Below are 17,534 nucleotides of genomic sequence, written 5' to 3'. Positions count from 1 at the left end.
CAGGCCTCCCGTGGGTAATAGCAGGGATTATATATTAGATGGCACCTACCTGCATTCTCTACTACATCTTATGCAAAGTATGCACCAGTATTTTCTCATACAAAAAGTTAAAAAGTAAAATAGTTAAACAAAAATGTACATAATTAACTCTCTGGGATCAAAGTAAATATGTTGGAAACTAGACAGAAAGAGGCGTTGTGTAAAACCGGCTCTAAATCTGTGCAGATGTGCATACTTTTGCCATCCGTAGATTTAGAAATCAGGGGAACTTTTTTTGTTTTCAAATGAGGTTCTCCTGGATAGAAAGTGATGTGCACAAGCTGGTGTCTGCTAGATTTGGAAGACCAATTTGCATTATAGGCACTCTTTAAAATGATAACCCCAAAAATGAACTAATTTGACTAATACTACCTGACTAATTAAAATGTAATTTCTTCACCATGGTTACATTTTGTGTCCATCTGCATATCACCCCTGGGCACCTTCTTAGACGTTGTGCGTTCTTCACCATTCCTGATTTCCGATGAGGAAAATGTTCATATGTTCATGCCTGATGGTATCATTATGCGTGAAGGGTAACCTATAGAGGCTATATGTGCTGTTTCCTTATTACTTCACAGCCTTTTGCTTTGAGGAAGCGGTCGTCTACTTTTAACTGCACTCTTGCTACATACTGTTTCTGCTCAAGACAGGAACTGTACGCACCTTCCCCCTCCTCCAGCTTTTCCTCCTCATCTGTATTTCTGTCTTTGCTGTGTTGTTAATTGTCTAACATGCTCTCTGTTCTTTTGCTTTCTGTTGAAATAAAGGTGGTGAGCAGCGTCCCTTTAAGGCTAGCAGTGCCATGCTGGCTGCTGCTCGGTGAGCGCCTGGAAGTGAAGCGCTGAGACCCATAACTCACCTCCACCTGGATCCAGGGATCATCTCTCCTCACTCCCCCACTCCCAGCTTCTGTCCAACCTTGCACTGCAGAAGAAGACAACGACGACGACAATGTGACTACTGGACTCTGTCAGAACCATGTGAGCTGCTATTATGGATCTGAGAATCAGCATACATTGAATCAACACTCATCCAGGTAATTTAGCACACTGTGGCCTGCATACACAACACTGCATTAACTGCTGATATGAACTTCTTCACACTTTCACACTTGAGTTTAGTCTTTGGGAACTCCCTTTCAGTCCCTCCAGGATTTCGTGGCCTTTTTTTTTAGATTGTTGCGGCCCAAAATGCCTGCTTTTGCGGGAGCTTTTGTAAAAAAATTGCGATAAAAGATGTGATGTCTTTTGTTTTGTTATGATGTTTGTTTGTTGCAATGAAGTTGCGGAGACAGTGAAAGTTGCAAAAGAAGTTGTATAGTTCTTTAAAAAATAAAAAGGAAACTTGTTTTGGGGAGAATAAAACTGCTCTGGGCGGAGTTTTCCTAGTAACCTTACCAAAAAGGCTCAGGATGCTGCAAATGTTGGTATAATATGAAAATGGCTGGTGGATTTGAGACAAAAAATTATAATTTATTGAATAAATCAAATTTGAACATATGTGTCAGTGGCTTGTTGATCTTTACATTGTTAGTTAATTTCCTAACCTGGCCTGGGACACACATTCATACGGTTTGATAAAGTACTTATTGGACTTTAACTTATCCTTGCACTTACAATAACGAGCATAGCTGTCCCCAATTTAGGTCATCGTGTATGTCTCATCTCCGGTTTTTCCTGCATCCACTGTGTGTGATTGTGTGTGTGTGTGCGTCAATAGTGGGGGGAACTGAGCAGCCCTGCCCGCTGCAGAGAGCCGACAGGATTGAAACAGCAGCCGCTGACTTTAGAGTGAAAAACCGTTACAGCGTACATTGATGTTAAAATGTATACAGGTTGGCAGAAATGTGCGGTGATTGTCTAAAATTGCGAGTCGCACCAAAGTAACGGTGATTGGTTGAATTTGTGTGAATTAACGCGAACGCGACATCGCGAAATCCTGGAGGGACTGCCCTTTCATTTGCACAGGTTTATATCATTATATACTTCCTCTATCTGGAAATTCATGGCTGGAGTTTTTTGTGTGTCAGCTGATAAAAAGGACCAAGAAACAGGAAGTTGGACAGTAGTGTGAAACGGTAGTGAGAAAAGAGGACTGCACAGTATAGTGTACAGTAATAAAACCGTCATTAACTTGACTGTGCATGCTGCAGCTTATTCAAATCAGTGATAATGTTTGCGATATAAAATGGTATGGTTTGTATTTATACTTTGTAAAGTACATCTGATTAGGTAATGGAGCTGCTTTTGGCTTTGTATTAAAATTTGGAACCTGACGTGTCGATTAGTTGGTTAAACGCATTGTCTTGCTCTCCAAAAAAAAGGCTTTTTATTAGTTTTCACGTTGAACCTCAACTTGAGTGCCTACAGTTGTTGACATCGTTAAGGCATTTCTTTTTTTCTTTGAAGGTTTAAAAGCATATTGTGACATTTAAGTGGCCAGTATAATTAGGGGCCCTTTCTCACACCCGGCGCAGCGCAAGGCCCGACGCAAGTGTCTTTGCTAGTTTAAGACCGCAGTTGTCAATTTCCTGTCCAGCGCCCACGTCCTTTTAAAAGCACGACCAGTTTTTAAAGCCAATGCACCTGCGCCCATCTTTGCGTCCATGGGCGTGCTGGTCTTACAGGGAGGTGTGTTCAGGTGCATTCCTGGCGTATTGCTATCTTGAGGCAGAGGAAAGTGGTCTCGGCACTGACCAACAAAAACCTGGTCTAAAGTCAATAACGCAGCATTTCATTGTTATTTTAACGCCTGCTTCACCTCGTGGAGTTTTGGAGGCATAGTGCTCGTGCCATATATGATGTGCTCGCGTGCTTTTACTTCACGCACGAGCAGATCAGTTTCTTCTCCTGAAAATCTCTTGCTTATTTATAGTAGAACTGTGCATATCACTCCCACAAGCCTGCATACCAATTTTGGTGTTGATAGAATCAGAATTGACAAAGTTCTATTCATTTTACTGTTTGTTTTTACATTATGCAAATTAGCAAAACATCCATCATAGCGGACCTTTATGGTCCAAAAGGCTTTTTTGTAGAGCACATCCAGATGCAAATGTGTGAGAAATTTCAAGTCAATTGGACTTACGGTGTGAGGGGCGTGGCCTTTCCAAAATCACTTATTTGATCATTAATTATAGTACCATCGATTGGGCCCATCATTTCCAGTCATTGGGCCAAGTTTTGTGATTCTGGCTCATTCCAGCTCAAGGCGATTTGAGCCGCTGCGGAAGACAACGAATAATGACAAACCGGAGCAAAAACAATAAATACAACAATAAAGGAGCATACAGTAGAAAACAAAGCCCGAAGTCTAAGACGGAAGGAAAGAGGAGAGGAGACTGTTAAAATATGTGGCTAAGTCATTGTCTGACCACATGTGTCTGCATGTGTAGGTATCTTATCCAGGGTTTTTGTCAGTAGTGTGTGGCAGTCTCGCTCCCATTTCCGCTCTGGAGCAGAGCGGTACAGGAAGGCTGGCTGGTTGGCTGGCTGCACAGGAAAGGAAATGGTCTCTATCTAACAGCAGATGGAGGACAGCATGTGCTTACGCTGCAGAAACGCACGCATACACGCAGGCGCGCATGCATGCAGTCCTACACACATAAGGAACAATGTACAAATGCAGTAGCTTTTTGTAGCTTTTATCAAAAGTGTGACCCAGATCGCACATCGCAATTGTCAGCAGTGGAAAATTAAGTTCTAAGTGAATGGGGAAAATAGAGGAAACTATGATGTTTCAAATGTTTTTATAATAGCAAAGACATTTTCTTTTTGCTGGAAGGTTGTTTTGCTCTCTAAAGCTTCTCTCCTTCTTAAAGCTCCCCCCCCCCCCTCAACATATTTATAGTTTACATACTGCAGTGCTGCAGTCCCCTGTAACTTTTCAACCTTCAAATTTCCTTTCACCTCAGAAACACAGTGCTGGGTCAGAATGTATTTGCACACGGGCTTTTGCTTTAACTAGCATTGGAGTGTCGGCAGGGTTTCATTCACCATACTGAAAAAGTTCAGATTATATAAGGTATGAAAATGACTTTTAAATACTGTCTAACCTTTTTTTTAGTAAAACCAATCTGTCAGTTCCTTTGGGCAAAAACAGTCACATATTTCGATTTAGCTCTTCAAATTAGTTTTCTTTCTTTCTTGTCTCATAGTTATGAGCAGAGCTGAGATGACCCTTGTGTTATCTCTGTGGCCTGCAGGTCAAACACATTTGTCTGCTGTTGAGATTTAGTGATACCCAATGTGTCATCACCTCCTCCTCTTCCTCTTGCCCCCTGCCTGGTGTGTATGCCCATGATTTCTGACGGCCTGTCATGCCTCCATGCCTCTGTCAGGAGTTGTTAGTGGCTGGCCAGGACTCTCCCTGCATGTCGACCCGTCTCGCCGAGCTTTTGTCAGCAGCGCGTGAGGACTGGATGTTGCATTTCCTTTTTCCAAGAGGGCAGCGAGTTCTCCGAGAGGCCTTCGACATAGAATAGTCATTTGCTCTCCATATGGTGTGTGTGTGTGTCCTTTCTCATTTGTGTTACAAGCCTTCTTAGGAGGGAGGACAATGAGGCTCACTATGGTTCCCAAGGCCCCACTGAATGACTCATATTCCTATAGAATTCAGGCAGAGACCAAACAACAGGGTTACACAATCTTAATCAACAAAGTGCTGCTCATAATGTGCTCTGCAGGGGCCGTGATCCTGCAAAAGAGGATTGTGAAAAATGTGTTAGGTTGGGGTTTGGGTTTTTGGTAGCATAATTACTGTGCTACCACTTCCAGCTTCTCCTAGGAGGCAGGCTGCTGTTGGAATCAGCAATCGCTGTGAATATGGACTATGCCGTGAAAATACCAGGTTGTTATTCTACTCGTTTGTCAAACCTGTGTGATAAGGGAGCATTAAATAGACTGTGTTTTTCTGGAAGATGAAGTTAATACTGCAGTTTTGCTATGGAAACCGGAGCATTTCGACAGTAAAACCTTGCTTCTCATGCAGACAGTCTGGGGACATGTCATGAAACAGTCCTCGCATCCCTTTTTAAAGACTTGCGTGAGGGTTTTATAGTCTGTGTCTGCACTGAGCAGACAGGTCTGCTCAGTCTCTGCAGAGCAGCAGAGGAAGGCTCCTCATCCTCGCAGCGTGGGCCGTTCACTTATCCCTTCTGGTCCCACATCTCCTCTCCTCCTCTTTTCCTCCCCTCAGAATCAAGTGGCTTTTTGTTCTCCCTCAGCAGTGCTTATCACTAGTTTCTCCACCGCTGCCTCCCCCTCCTCCCCATCCTTCTCTCAGGGAATGAAAGGTTATTTTGGGGGATAGATCTTGTCTGTCCTGTGCAGATCCTGAAGGACTGTGGTTATCTCTGTCTCTCCGTGTTTGGAAATGGTGGTTCTATGCAAGATCCTCCCTCTTTCTCTGGGGGGTGGTTTTCTACGAGAGCCGGGTCTGTTTAGCTTCAGTCTCTGTGTCAGCGCAGATGCTAAATAAATTCCACGCCAGTAGAAAAGCTTTGTGGATTGTCATCATTACAGGCACTGACAATGTAATGTAATTCAATTGAGTGTAGTAGGTTTCTTTATCCCACAGGATTTCTCAATTGCCTGTTATTTCTACGCTTGAATAACATGACAAAATGAGCCATACATTCTCAAGGGAGGCAGTTTGGTTGGTTGTAATGCTCTTTAAAACCAGGCTCCCAGACGCCATCTGAGTCAGCTGTTATGATTCTGCAAAGCACTACATTCTAATCTGTTTAATCCTTTTTATTGACCATTAAAACTTTCTAAAAAGGACCTCTGATGGATTTATGGTCAGTTAAAGATGTGATTTACCCATAATGTGACCACCAGTCATCATTGTTTGAGATTAATTCTAATGTGTAAGCTTCTAATCAGAAAGGATGTGGTTCCTGAATGGCTCATGTTTCTTCATTGATTCCTGTAAGTAAATGTAGGAAGAAAAAAAACTGAGAACTTTTAAGTGAAATTCTAGTAGGCCTATTTTCAGATTTTTGTTTCTTATGACTATTGGTGATGATGCAATTTCACTTGCTCACATCCCACAGCCTCCTAGACTCAAGACTGGTATCAATCTTCTCATCTAACTCTTTACAAAAAGTGAGTTATTGTATTTCCCAAAAACTATTCCTTAAAATGTTACAGAAATGATCTCAAATACAGACCGTAGTTCACCTGGAAATCCCTGTAGCTCTTGTAGCTGACTGCATAGCACATCCACTTTGTGGTCAATTTGCTATCTGATTTGTTTAGGTTATTGTTGGCTGTGCCTCACTTGCTATTTAGATTGTGTGTGCACACTTGAGTCATAGTACGGACATGAGGAGGTGCTTTTTTGCACATATAAAATGAAGTTGGGCACAATTTTTTGACTGCTTTTATTTGATAAAGGGAGTCTCCAGTTGTGGCTAATTGCTCTAAAGCTACTATGCAGTTTGCTACAACAGCTTCATGGATTTCCAGCGGACCACTTTCTGTGTACGTTGGTGTTTTTTGTTAGCCTCAAAGACAAGTATTTAAGATGATTTCTGTTGAATTATTATTCGTAATCATAAAAAATGAGAATAACACCCACCTTGACAAATACCAGATTTGTCCTTTAACCATTTGAAGAATGCAGGTTCAACATATACTTAGACCTCCAAAAAGGACCCTTGCCTCATATTCAATAGCCTAAGACTTTACTAAGTTTACCACTGTATGTTACACTTTTATCCTCCTCTTAATGGCCTTACAAGTTGAGCAGTACATTTCCCATGCATCACCATGCTGACAGGTGCCCAGCTTTATATGCAATCCCTCCATCTTCTCTTTCCCTGTACATGTCTCTTACACTAATATCTGTTCATAGCACAGTGCCGGTAATCAGAGTACTGGGTGATAATGAGAAGTGTCACAACGCCACTTTCATCATTTCCAGCCTGCTTCCACGCACCACACTAGCTATCGATGGCTCTGATTCCAGGCCGTAATTGCTCTGCCTCTGAATAATTGAAAGAAGGGAGGAGGTACATCCCAGAGGTGTCAAGGTGGGAGAAAGATGAATGCCTCTGTGTTCAATGCTGTCACGTCTGGAGGTGTAAGGAGACCCTCACGGGGAGATTGCCAACACACATGATGGACCACTAGTAGAATGATTTCTGGCACGTGTTTCCCAGGGATCCCTGCTGAAAGGTTTGTGGATGTGTGGGTATGTGTGAGTCCCCCATGTGTGTGTATTTCATGCCAAGAAGCCAGACAGTGTAGCTTTGCATGCCAATTGGTAGCAGATTTGGGGAAGAAATGTTTGCATGTATTGTGTGTATGTGCAGGGGTGTAAATCTGTAGATCAGAAGTGATTTAAAGACCTACTGGCTCCTTTACTGTGACAGTGTGTGTACGATACGTTTACACACATGACCGCGTGAACACACGGACTAAATGGCACTCAAACAGGCCGAACAAGTGTAAGCTCACATGTGGTGTTTGCTAGTGCAGACGACAGACTGGAGTAAATATTTACTACCGATTACGCTCTTGGTTTCCATGTCTTACCAGAATGTGACAGTAGATTCTAAATGCTATAAACACTGAAGTCATTAAGTTCTACAAAGCCCATCAGCTGTGCTGAGTGTTTAGTCAGTTCTGTTTGTTTTGGTTTTCTTGTTCTTGTATTTTCGTCAGGCAATGTTAGTCCATTTCTGTGAATAGGTCCTACTATTATTTTGTTCAGGCACTTAGTCGGCCACCTAGCGGTATTAAGCCTGAAGCAAGAGTTAGGACCCTCCTTTTCAGAGTCATTCACACATGTGCAGGGCAAGATTGTGCAGCAGCAGGTTGAATCCTCAGATTGCAGTTTAGTTGTTTGGTGTGCGTGCATCTAATGAACCACACCCAAGCTCCCAAGCTTTCATTCACCTGATCCATCTCTGTTCTGTGTTGTGGGTGTGAAGACTTAATGTAAAATAAATCTTTGAATGACTTTGGCAAGCCTGGTTTCTGTGTTCTGACTGGACACCCTGTAGAGGTTTCTACTGGAAATTAAGAACTACGTCCCTCATCACCCAGAATCCTTTTCACATTAAATTCTACACCAAATAAGAGCTGCCCTCAAATGTTATGGCTGGAATGTTTTTAAGAGGATTATCGATATTCGCTTCTCATCGAGCACCGTGTTATTTTTAACTAATGTGCAGCAGCTAAAAGGCTCTTATTTCCAGTGAGGACTACTCTAATGGCAGTGCTTTCAGGGTCAGACACAGTAGCTGCCATATCTCATTCAACAGGATGTTATGGCCTGAACCTGGCAACCAACAACAGCTTCTTTTTTTTTCCTTCTCTGGCAGTCAGGCTAACATGGTTTCCTCTTTAAGCACATACTGTATGCATTTTCTCACACATTCAGCTGAGATCTCTGTGGGAGATGGTACGTTTGTTACAATAGAGGTTGAGAGCTGACACTGCAGAGCGGAGCCAGCGGATCTCCAAAGTCATTACCACTGCCACAGCGTCTGGGCGCCCTCGGAAGGAGGGAGGAATTGATTAATGGCAATGCCATTGAGCTCAGAAGGGGAGGAGCCCAGATTGGCAAAAGAGCAGCGCTGCAGAGTTGTCACTGTAAAATGGTGCTACAGATAGTGCTAGTTTGAGATACTGCAGGATGCGGCACAGTACTAGAATTACTCCTGATGATTATAATACTTATCTTTACGCATCTAAGTTGGATCTTCAGGAAAGAGAATTAAGTTGATGGAAGGATTTTAAAATTCCAGGTGTTTTTAACATTATACCAAACGCTCTCCTTCCCACTGTTTTTTTCCAATTATCACTATTGTTCAGTTAACTCAGACAAAAGGTTGGATTGGCATCAGGTTCTCAGTGTATGTCTGTATGCTGGGTTTTCTTTTTAAATTCTTGATAAAGCCGACGTGTTTAATATCCCACAGGTGCCACGTTGGTGGCAGTACTGCCAGTCAGGTTACTATGGGAACACATTGTGAAGAACAGTGGTATCTACATTTTCCACAGTGTACTTTTTGAAAATCTTGGAATGAATAGTGTGTCACAAGTGGAGACAGATGGCTCCTGTAGTTTCATTTTAAATGTAAAAACATATGCATGGACTCCATTGTGTCAGGTTATGGATGTAATCTGCAGCAATAGGTGGATAAGTTTAGAAAGAGCGACAATGATCACCTTGTCCAACTAGGTTACATTGCATGGGGAGTAGTCGCACATCTGTGTGAGCAGATGGACACCCTAGCTTCATTTCCTCAGTCAAGACTGTGAATGTAGTGCACTGTCCTTTAAATAGCTAACCCGGCCAGGTTTACACACTGAGGCTCCCCAAAGGCAGAGAGCACAGAGACAGAGAGACGTGTCGATATGAGGACGACCAACTGAAATAGAAAGCAAGCTTCTATTCCTGCAGTGTTCTGGTCAAAACTGACTGATTTAAAAATTGACCATGCACTTATTGTTTTCTTTTAGAGGTTTTCTTAATTTCCTTCAAATTAGATACCCAAACACATACAATTCTAAAAAAAGGTTGAGGTCCAATGATGCCGAAGAGGCTAAGGTATCCTGACTTTTAGTCTATAAAATGGGTCATGCTGTAAAAAGCATTCAATCCTACACTTCCTACAATGCAAGATGATAACACCTTTGATGATTTTGGTAATTTATTGAAGTTGTGTACATTTTTAGTGGTCAGAGTCAAATATGAACAACCACATACTGTATACAACACACACACAAAACCTACAACATCCCATTTTTCCTCACACATCTCCTCTCTGCCATGGTAACCAAACATTAGAACTATAACTGATGAGAGAATTCTTCTACTATAACTAAACATTTTACACCGGTTTCTTCAAACGCAATATAGCATCCAACCACGACATGACTCGCTATCACACTGATTAGCTTTGCTCTATAAAAAGGACTTCTTTATTTTGCTCACAGGTGACTATTATTAATGTTACATTCTGGTCAACACTGACCCACAACCACGCGTGTGTAGGACAAAAATGTCATAAGAAGTTAACTTAGCTGCACTTGAGTGTTTCCAGTCTTAAAGGGGTGGTTCAGAATTTTGGACATAAGACCTCATTTCCAAGTTAGCCAGTGTGTTATTTATCAGTGGAGACCATTTTCAACACTTTTCATCCATTCCTTCCAGTTGCAGAGTTCGCTGGTGCTAGGCTAGCGCAAGTCAACAGTATCTGCTAGCCTGCCACTAAAAACAGTCTTACCCACTCCACAGTACACCTGAGGCAAATAAATTATAACGCCAGACTATCGATGTAAATGTCTGTGTTGCTAGAATAATGTTAGGAATAAAACTACCCTTGCATCGCATTGCAATAGTTGTACTTTGTTCCCTGTAGTTGGTAGCATAGGCCACAGCAGCGGTGGAGTGATATTACCTAGGCTACTGAGAAAGCCACTTTCCATGACAATCACACAAGTTTATTTACCTGCCGCTGCAATTTGCATGTAAACTGTCCGAGCTTACATGGCTTTTCTGTCAGCAATTACCTAAAGTTAGCAGTTAGCCCAGCCAGGTATCTACCAAGAGTGTAGCTATACCGTTAGCTAACGTTGTCACTCTCCACAATGCATTGAACTGTAACGTTATCTCCACGAACATTGTCAGTCTCAATCTATCAGTAGCAGCTAGGCTAACATTATGAAAGGGGCTAGCTTTATTAGCTAGAGTAGCATACCAAAAGTTATTACTTGTTCATCAGTAGCTGTTGGTGCATCTGGAAAGACGGATGGAACCGCGTTCGTTGTCAGTGACTTGTGGTCCTTTAGATTGCGGGGGTTTTCAAAGTCATCTGGTCTAAAATGATCACTACACATTCGCCACTTGAGTAGAGTCTCCGCTGGTGTCTTGATGTCCAAGCCAGCAGCAAGATGCCACAGTTGGTTCCTTTCTGGATCTCCCAATGGAAATTTGTGGAAACTTTGTGGTGCCCATCTGTAGCGTTTCTTTTTTACAATTTCTAAATGCACACTGAATCACCATGTTGCCTATGTTGCTTAGTTTCCAATTCAGTACCAATGTACTAGGCTACTACTAGGTGTCCCGACTGTAGTGCGCTTCTCTATTTACTTTTCGGCGCAGTACTACTAACCGGAGCAAAGTAAAATTCCGCCGCTGCTGAGAAACTAGTCCCTCAAAATGTAATATGATCATTGAGATGCAAGGGTAGTTTTAATTCTAACATTATTCTATCAACACAGACATTTACATCGATATTCTGGCGTTATAATTTATTTGCCTCGGGTGTACTGTGGAGTGGGGTAAGACTGTTTTTAGTGGCAGGCTAGCAGATACTGTTGACTTGCGCTAGCCTAGCACCAGCGAACTCTGCAACTGGAAGGACTGGATGAAAAGTGTTAAACGGTCTCCACTAATTAATAACACACTGGCTAACTTGGAAATGAGGTCCTATGTCCAAAATTCTGAACCACCCCTTTAATGCTAAGCTAACTGTCTTCTGGCTGTATCTTCATATTAACATACAGAATTATGAGCGGTATCAATTTTCTCATCTAAATCTCTGTAAGACAGCAACTCTGTATTTCTTAACATAACATAATCTATGTCTGATTATTCTTTATAAACACACAATTGGTTGGATCAGTTTTGGGCAGAAACAAAAAGGACAGCAGTGTTGAGAATATGCACAGAAGGCTACTGGTTGTTTTTTTTCTCTATTAAGCCATTTTGCAGGTTTCAACAAAAACTTGTTGCCTAAAGGGTAAATAATCTGGTAGCTCTTTTCTCAGAGGACGCAATGTACCTACTGCCCGCTCACCCTGTCATATCGCCCCTACACCCACCACCCATTTGCCAAATTCCCCAGCTGATGTATTTGAAGAGACAGAGCGACTCTGTGCCCAGAGAAACCACATTCAGTGGAACTGACAGTGCTCTGTCTATGGGAAGACACAATGCCAGAGAACACCGTGTTTCCTGTCAGAGGCAAAGACAGGCAATTTCACTGTCTTATCTTCTAATTGTAACAAGCTTGTCCTTTCTGAAAGTTGGGTTTCTGGGGCTAATTAGTGAGACAATAGCGGAGAGCTTCAGGGGTATCATTATGTCACTTTTAACCCAGACTGAATGACAGAGCAGGGAAGCACACCACAGGGAAAACACAAGACCACAGGGAGGGATAGCTCATCCTCCAAAACAAAACACTGTCAGGGAAGGGAATTTATCAGCTTTCTGGTTTGGGACTATAAAGGACACAAGATTCTGTATGAGTCAGAATTCCCACACTGCCCTTTTCATGTTTGGAGCAAGGATAAAGAAGCAAAGAGAGGCCTTGTAGTGGTCTGCTTGTATTTTCTGTTGCCTGTCTTGTGTATTGTGATATGCCGATATCTTTGCACGGGTCAGGGTTGCAGGTATTCGGAGGTGGTAGGTTATAATCAGCGGAGACAGAGCTGTGAGTCACACAGTGCATACCAGGTGCTGGAGGTCTCCATGAACACATACCAGCGGCAGAGGTGTTGTCATATGCAGTACTGTATGTAGGCAGGGCTAGGTGATACTTTTCCGGTATGACACGTATGAATATCGAATAATCACATTGATGTTACTATTGTTGTTTGTTCTGTGGAAAAAAATGTTGTTTGCCACACTGCCACATGGGTTGGTTCAAATCCAACACATAGCGGACATTGTTAGTTAATGTGGGTTGTCGTTTTAAAGTATGTAGCTTGTCTTGTGTCGTATTGTCTGGCTTTAACCGAGTGCATCTGTTATGGTGAAACAGTGATGTTATTTTATGAAAATACAGTTTAATGAAACCATTTGATTGGCTGTATGAAAAAAGTTCTCCATCTGCGTACACGGAACACCAACGGCATTCTGACAGCAAGGTGCACAATCATCCCTCAGATTGCCGACGCCTCATATCCGAATCGTATTAAGAAGGGATCGCCTCACGTTCAATATGAAGAGGAGAGAATGTACGAGTACACTAACCAGTAACTCTTTTAATGTACATATGACGTGAGTATTTTAGTAAGGAAAATATCCCCTCATGTCCTGATTTAGTGTTAATTATTAAATGTTTTAAGTCTGCAGTGGTTTAAGTTAATAATTCTCATTTTCTGCCTCCATTGGATTTGATTTGGTGTTGGAGCACCTGTCAATACATCTGAGGCCTCCCATTCTGCATCCCAGGACAACACTGACCCAGCGTGAGACAGAGCAAACTCTATGCTGGGGTAACTCTGGACATGCATACCACTGAAATAACTGGCTGTCTAGCTGCTCAGGACAATACCCTTCCCTAAGGCTACTTGGAAATGTCTCCTATCAGAAAATAAGGACACCTTCAAACTTCCCCTAGGCTGCCATCTCTCATGACCTATTTTCATTATGGTTGGTGGCTAGCTGCGGAGTGCTAAATGGAGAGAGGACAATACACAGATGAGAGCACGCACAATGCGACGATAGAGTCTGAGCCACGCCAAATCATGAGTGATACTAATGGTCTAATTTGAGACTTGTGGTCTTGGCTGGTTTATGCTGAGTGAGGAGAAATAGAGAAGAAGAGATTAGATACCCGAGGAATAGGAAGCAGTGTTATTTATAGTTGTGTGAGGGACATTTCCCCACATAGATGGAGGAAATGAAGTTGGTGATCCCCTCAGAGATGCTGAAGAGGTCAGGCTGGAGACCACAGCAATGACAAGATGGGAAAAGCTTTAGAGCAGGGGGTAAACAGCCTGCGGTCCCCCGGGAGCAGTTGAGCCACACAGGGGCCATAACGTGACATCTCCAGAGGTGATGGAGGGGAAAAAGGGAGCCAGTAACTCAGAGACACTTGCAAGAAGCAGCAGCACTACCGCAAGACCCATCCTTAGGGCTAGCTATGAGCACGCTGCTGGCTGTATCCGTTGAGCCATTGTACACACAAATAAACAACAGACACAGCATACATAAAATTCATTGCAGCTTGCGGAGCGGAAAGTCCCAATCAGCTCCTTGAGTGAATTTCCACATCACAAACCTCAACTCTTATATACACACAGAGTCCTACCCTAGGGGTTCACTCGTTGTACTAACTCTAGCTCAATAACCTCCCCCTCATCCAGGCTTGTGACATTTGCAGAGAGAGCCTTAAAGAGGGAAGCAGAGCTGGAGAAGGGGGTAGCGCACTCCTCCTCTTCTCTCATTAGAATTCTCTCATCAGTCTTCCCTATGGAACAAGGGGAGCATGTCAGGGTTTATTAATCGCTCCAGGAAAAAATATTGACCTGGACCTTCTGCTCCCTCTGTCCCTGCTGCAGTCAGTGTCTCTGCTCTGCTGCCTCCACATTCCTCCGGTGTCCTGTCTGGACACATTACAGGACACTGCGGCACAGCGTGGAGGCTTCAACAAACAGTGTCTTCATTGACTATGCACTTGGCCTGGGCTCTCTTTACACCGCAGCTGCAAACACACACACACACACACACCTGCAGCCTTGAGGAGACACTGCAGCACACTCTGCTCTGTTTCATTATGCGGAGGTAGCAGCTCTGTGCATTGCTTGGATTCCAACTTTTGTGAAAATAAAAAACACCTTTAAAAACATCTCAAGGCTTATTGGTTTTCAAACCTTACTAGCAGATTTCAAAAGAAAGGAGGTACAATCAGTGTGATGCGAAACCCATTCTGAATGCTCAAACACTATTGATTGGAGATGCTCCTTTATCCTCCCTCCGCTACATTTATCGGGAGAAAATGAAGGAATGATCAAAGTCATTCAGCTGAGACACCAGGATCTCACCGGGTCTCTGGACGGAACTCATGGTGCTGTCGGTGTTGCGTGCATATGTGTGTCTTTTGTATGTTATTATGGGGTTGGGGGGGAGGCAAAGAGCAGAGCACGAGGGTGTAGGTGTTAAGCCTCTTGCAGCCTGACTCTAGATTCCATTCCCCATGATCTGATACATCCAGTTTTTGCTCGACTTAACCATCATTCATTGTTCAATATCAGCTGACGTCCAGGCCTTTTGTTGGTGTGTGTGCGTGTGTGCATGCAATTTCTAATATATAGCACACTAAGACCCTGAACATGCTATATCCTTTTCTATTCATTTCAGCATTGCATTACCACCGAAAGAGCTGAAGGAAAACAGCTGTTATCACCTTAAAGTGGCATTTACTTAATCTGAAAATGCACAGATTATCATGAGCATATATGCCTTATTATAGTGGTAAGGAGCATTGCTTTGGGTTGGGATGGTTGCAATAATGGCATTTGTGGACCCACGTGTAACCTTCTTTTTTTTGGATATAAATTTAAATTAGAAATGTAAAAATGGATGTTTCCTTGGCTTGGATGTTCTCTTTTGGAATTTTTTTTTCTCAATGGGTTGGTGAGAAAGCATGTTATTGTGGCCAGCCTTCTTTTTCAAATATTTGAGTATTGTGCCTCTATGTGGACATGTTGAGCATTACAATGTGAGCTTTATGACAGGAGTAATGAATGACCAGGATATGAGTGTGTTGTTCCATTGTGCCTCCATGAACTTTGCACCAATGAGCACATTCCTGATAGCAACAGTCACATATAAAGAAATGTGCCTCAGATCTGTCAATAGCTTATGTGTTTCCTAAATGGTGATATTATCCAGTGGCTGGTTCGCATGAGTCTTTACTTTGCAGACATGTCTGGCACTAAATTTAATATCCGTCTTCATTTTGTTTTTCTGCAGTCACAATGGTCCCACTTCTGTTTTTGGTGGCAACCACAACAACATCCAATTCCACCAGCAATGGCAACCATACAAAAGGTAAGAACAATAAGAAAGGATGAGGCACCTCGACATGTGAGACTGAGCCACACTGAACAAAGTGAGATATCAACAAAATACCATTGCTATCCACTGCAGTCATCACTTTTCCCTAAGATATGATTATCATGCGTCTTCTTCAGCGCATGTATCTGCTTGATAATAGCCTTTTCTCCCTCCATGTTATTACCGGATCACAATGAACTTCAGCAGCCCTGGTCCGTAATTTACGGCTTATTGTGAGTCTTTATAAACACAGCTAATAGCTGGCTGTGTGGCTGACTCTTGGCTGAGTCTCCGTTCTAAGAGCCTCTCATACCAACAGGACAAATGAGCCGATGCTTATCCCTGTAGACAAAATACTGCAGAAGCCAGTAATTAAATCAGGCCTGCGACCAAAAGAGAATGTGGGAGCTGTCAAGTATTGATTTTGTTTGATCAGTTAATGCAATATACACATGGCTGAAACACGTGAACTCAGCCACGCATTTGCACACAAACATATGCACACATATCTTTGGCCTCGCTCCCTCTTCCTGCTTCTTTGTTGACGGTGCTCCCTGACCCCCGGCTCTGCCTCTCCTTCTTCCTCAGAAGACGTTTCTTCCCCCAGCCACCACATCCTCCCCACAGTGCTGGTCCTGTCCCTGCTGCTGCTCATCATCGCACTGCTAGCCTGGTACTTCCTCAGGTAAAATCTCCCAGCCATGCAAAGACTCACCCACCTCACCCCACTCCCCGGGCCTCGCTGACTGGCTGTGAGCCAGACTCGGGGGCAGAGCTCTGGGTGACAAACCCTTCCTCCTTTAGTCACTGAGGCGGGGCCCAGTCAGGAAGTGCTGCTAGCTGGCTACCTCTCATGCTTAGTGAGAAGAGAGCAGGTAGCCAGGCTTGACAGTGGACCTATACAGGCAACAGAAGAGAGCAAAGAACAAATTCTGTACCACATTCGGACTAGAGCACCGTCTTTCCAAGGCATCAGCTAATGAGAAAAAATAGCTTTTCAAGTTTCAGATGGTAAGATGAAGAGGCATTTGTTTGTGGCTACCTAGATAATTTGGGAGATCTTTAGCATTTTATAGCTGATTAAAAAAGAATGTTCAACATTTTCACTGAATCTTACATTTTATTGTTTTTTTCGGCAGGTTAAAAAACCAGAGAAAAGCAGTCGTCACAACAGTCGACAAGAAGATACCAAATGGCATCCTGGAGGAACAAGGTAATGTTGTTGTGAATTGGACATTGTGAGAAACGGTGAGGCAAGTCGTAGATTGTGAGAGAGACAGGCTGGCGGTCAAAGGAAGCATAGTGAGAATGTAAAGGAGACATACAGAAACGCGAGGCAAAGAAAGAGAAAGAGGTTAAGACGGACAGAAGGAGGTGTAAAAGCAGCATCAGCTTTATATTTGGAACTGTGCAAGTTGTCCCACCACTGCCTTGCAGTTGTGTACTTCCGACGAACAGAACTCATCGCCACCTTTTACAGCTTTTTTGACAGTGCATGTAAAATTAGTATAAACACCTCTGCTGGTGCAAAGACCAGAGCAGTTGTCAGCTTTGAGCTGCATCATTTAAAGTAAGAGCTGATGTGTGCAAAGTGTGCTAACGGCTATTGGGCTTTACAGGAAACAACACGTTTTGAGGAGTGTTCTTTTAGGAAGAATTTTCTTATCTGCCATTACAAGGAAAAG

The 17,534-nt window shown here is 43.0% G+C and overlaps 2 protein-coding genes across 7 annotated transcripts in view; one reads left to right on the top strand and one right to left on the bottom strand.

The window, feature by feature from the left end:
• Positions 1–17,534, bottom strand: part of LOC144535980 (uncharacterized) — an 84,736-nt gene that overhangs the window by 22,248 nt on the left and 44,954 nt on the right. For 2 of the 3 annotated variants that reach the window (XM_078278832.1, XM_078278834.1), the window contains exon 2: positions 902–966. The exons of the other annotated variant lie outside the window; for it this stretch is intronic. In XM_078278832.1, the coding sequence (XP_078134958.1) occupies positions 902–966 (65 nt within the window). The remainder of the gene's footprint in view (positions 1–901; positions 967–17,534) is intronic. 3 annotated transcript variants of the gene reach the window in all.
• ptprea (protein tyrosine phosphatase receptor type Ea) overlaps positions 1–17,534 on the top strand; it is a 59,169-nt gene that overhangs the window by 29,146 nt on the left and 12,489 nt on the right. For 2 of the 4 annotated variants that reach the window (XM_078278824.1, XM_078278823.1), the window contains exons 2-5: positions 810–1,078; positions 15,766–15,843; positions 16,438–16,534; positions 16,989–17,062. In XM_078278824.1, the coding sequence (XP_078134950.1) occupies positions 15,771–15,843; positions 16,438–16,534; positions 16,989–17,062 (244 nt within the window). In that variant the 5' untranslated portion in view covers positions 810–1,078; positions 15,766–15,770. Of the gene's footprint in view, positions 1–809; positions 1,079–15,765; positions 15,844–16,437; positions 16,535–16,696; positions 16,861–16,988; positions 17,063–17,534 lie in introns of those variants that run through there. The other 2 variants (XM_078278826.1, XM_078278825.1) reach the window with 2 other exon arrangements.

This window comes from Sander vitreus, chromosome 21, assembly GCF_031162955.1.
Source record: "Sander vitreus isolate 19-12246 chromosome 21, sanVit1, whole genome shotgun sequence".
NCBI classification, from domain to species: Eukaryota; Metazoa; Chordata; class Actinopteri; order Perciformes; family Percidae; genus Sander; species Sander vitreus.
This window is presented reverse-complemented; position numbering and strand designations above follow the sequence as displayed.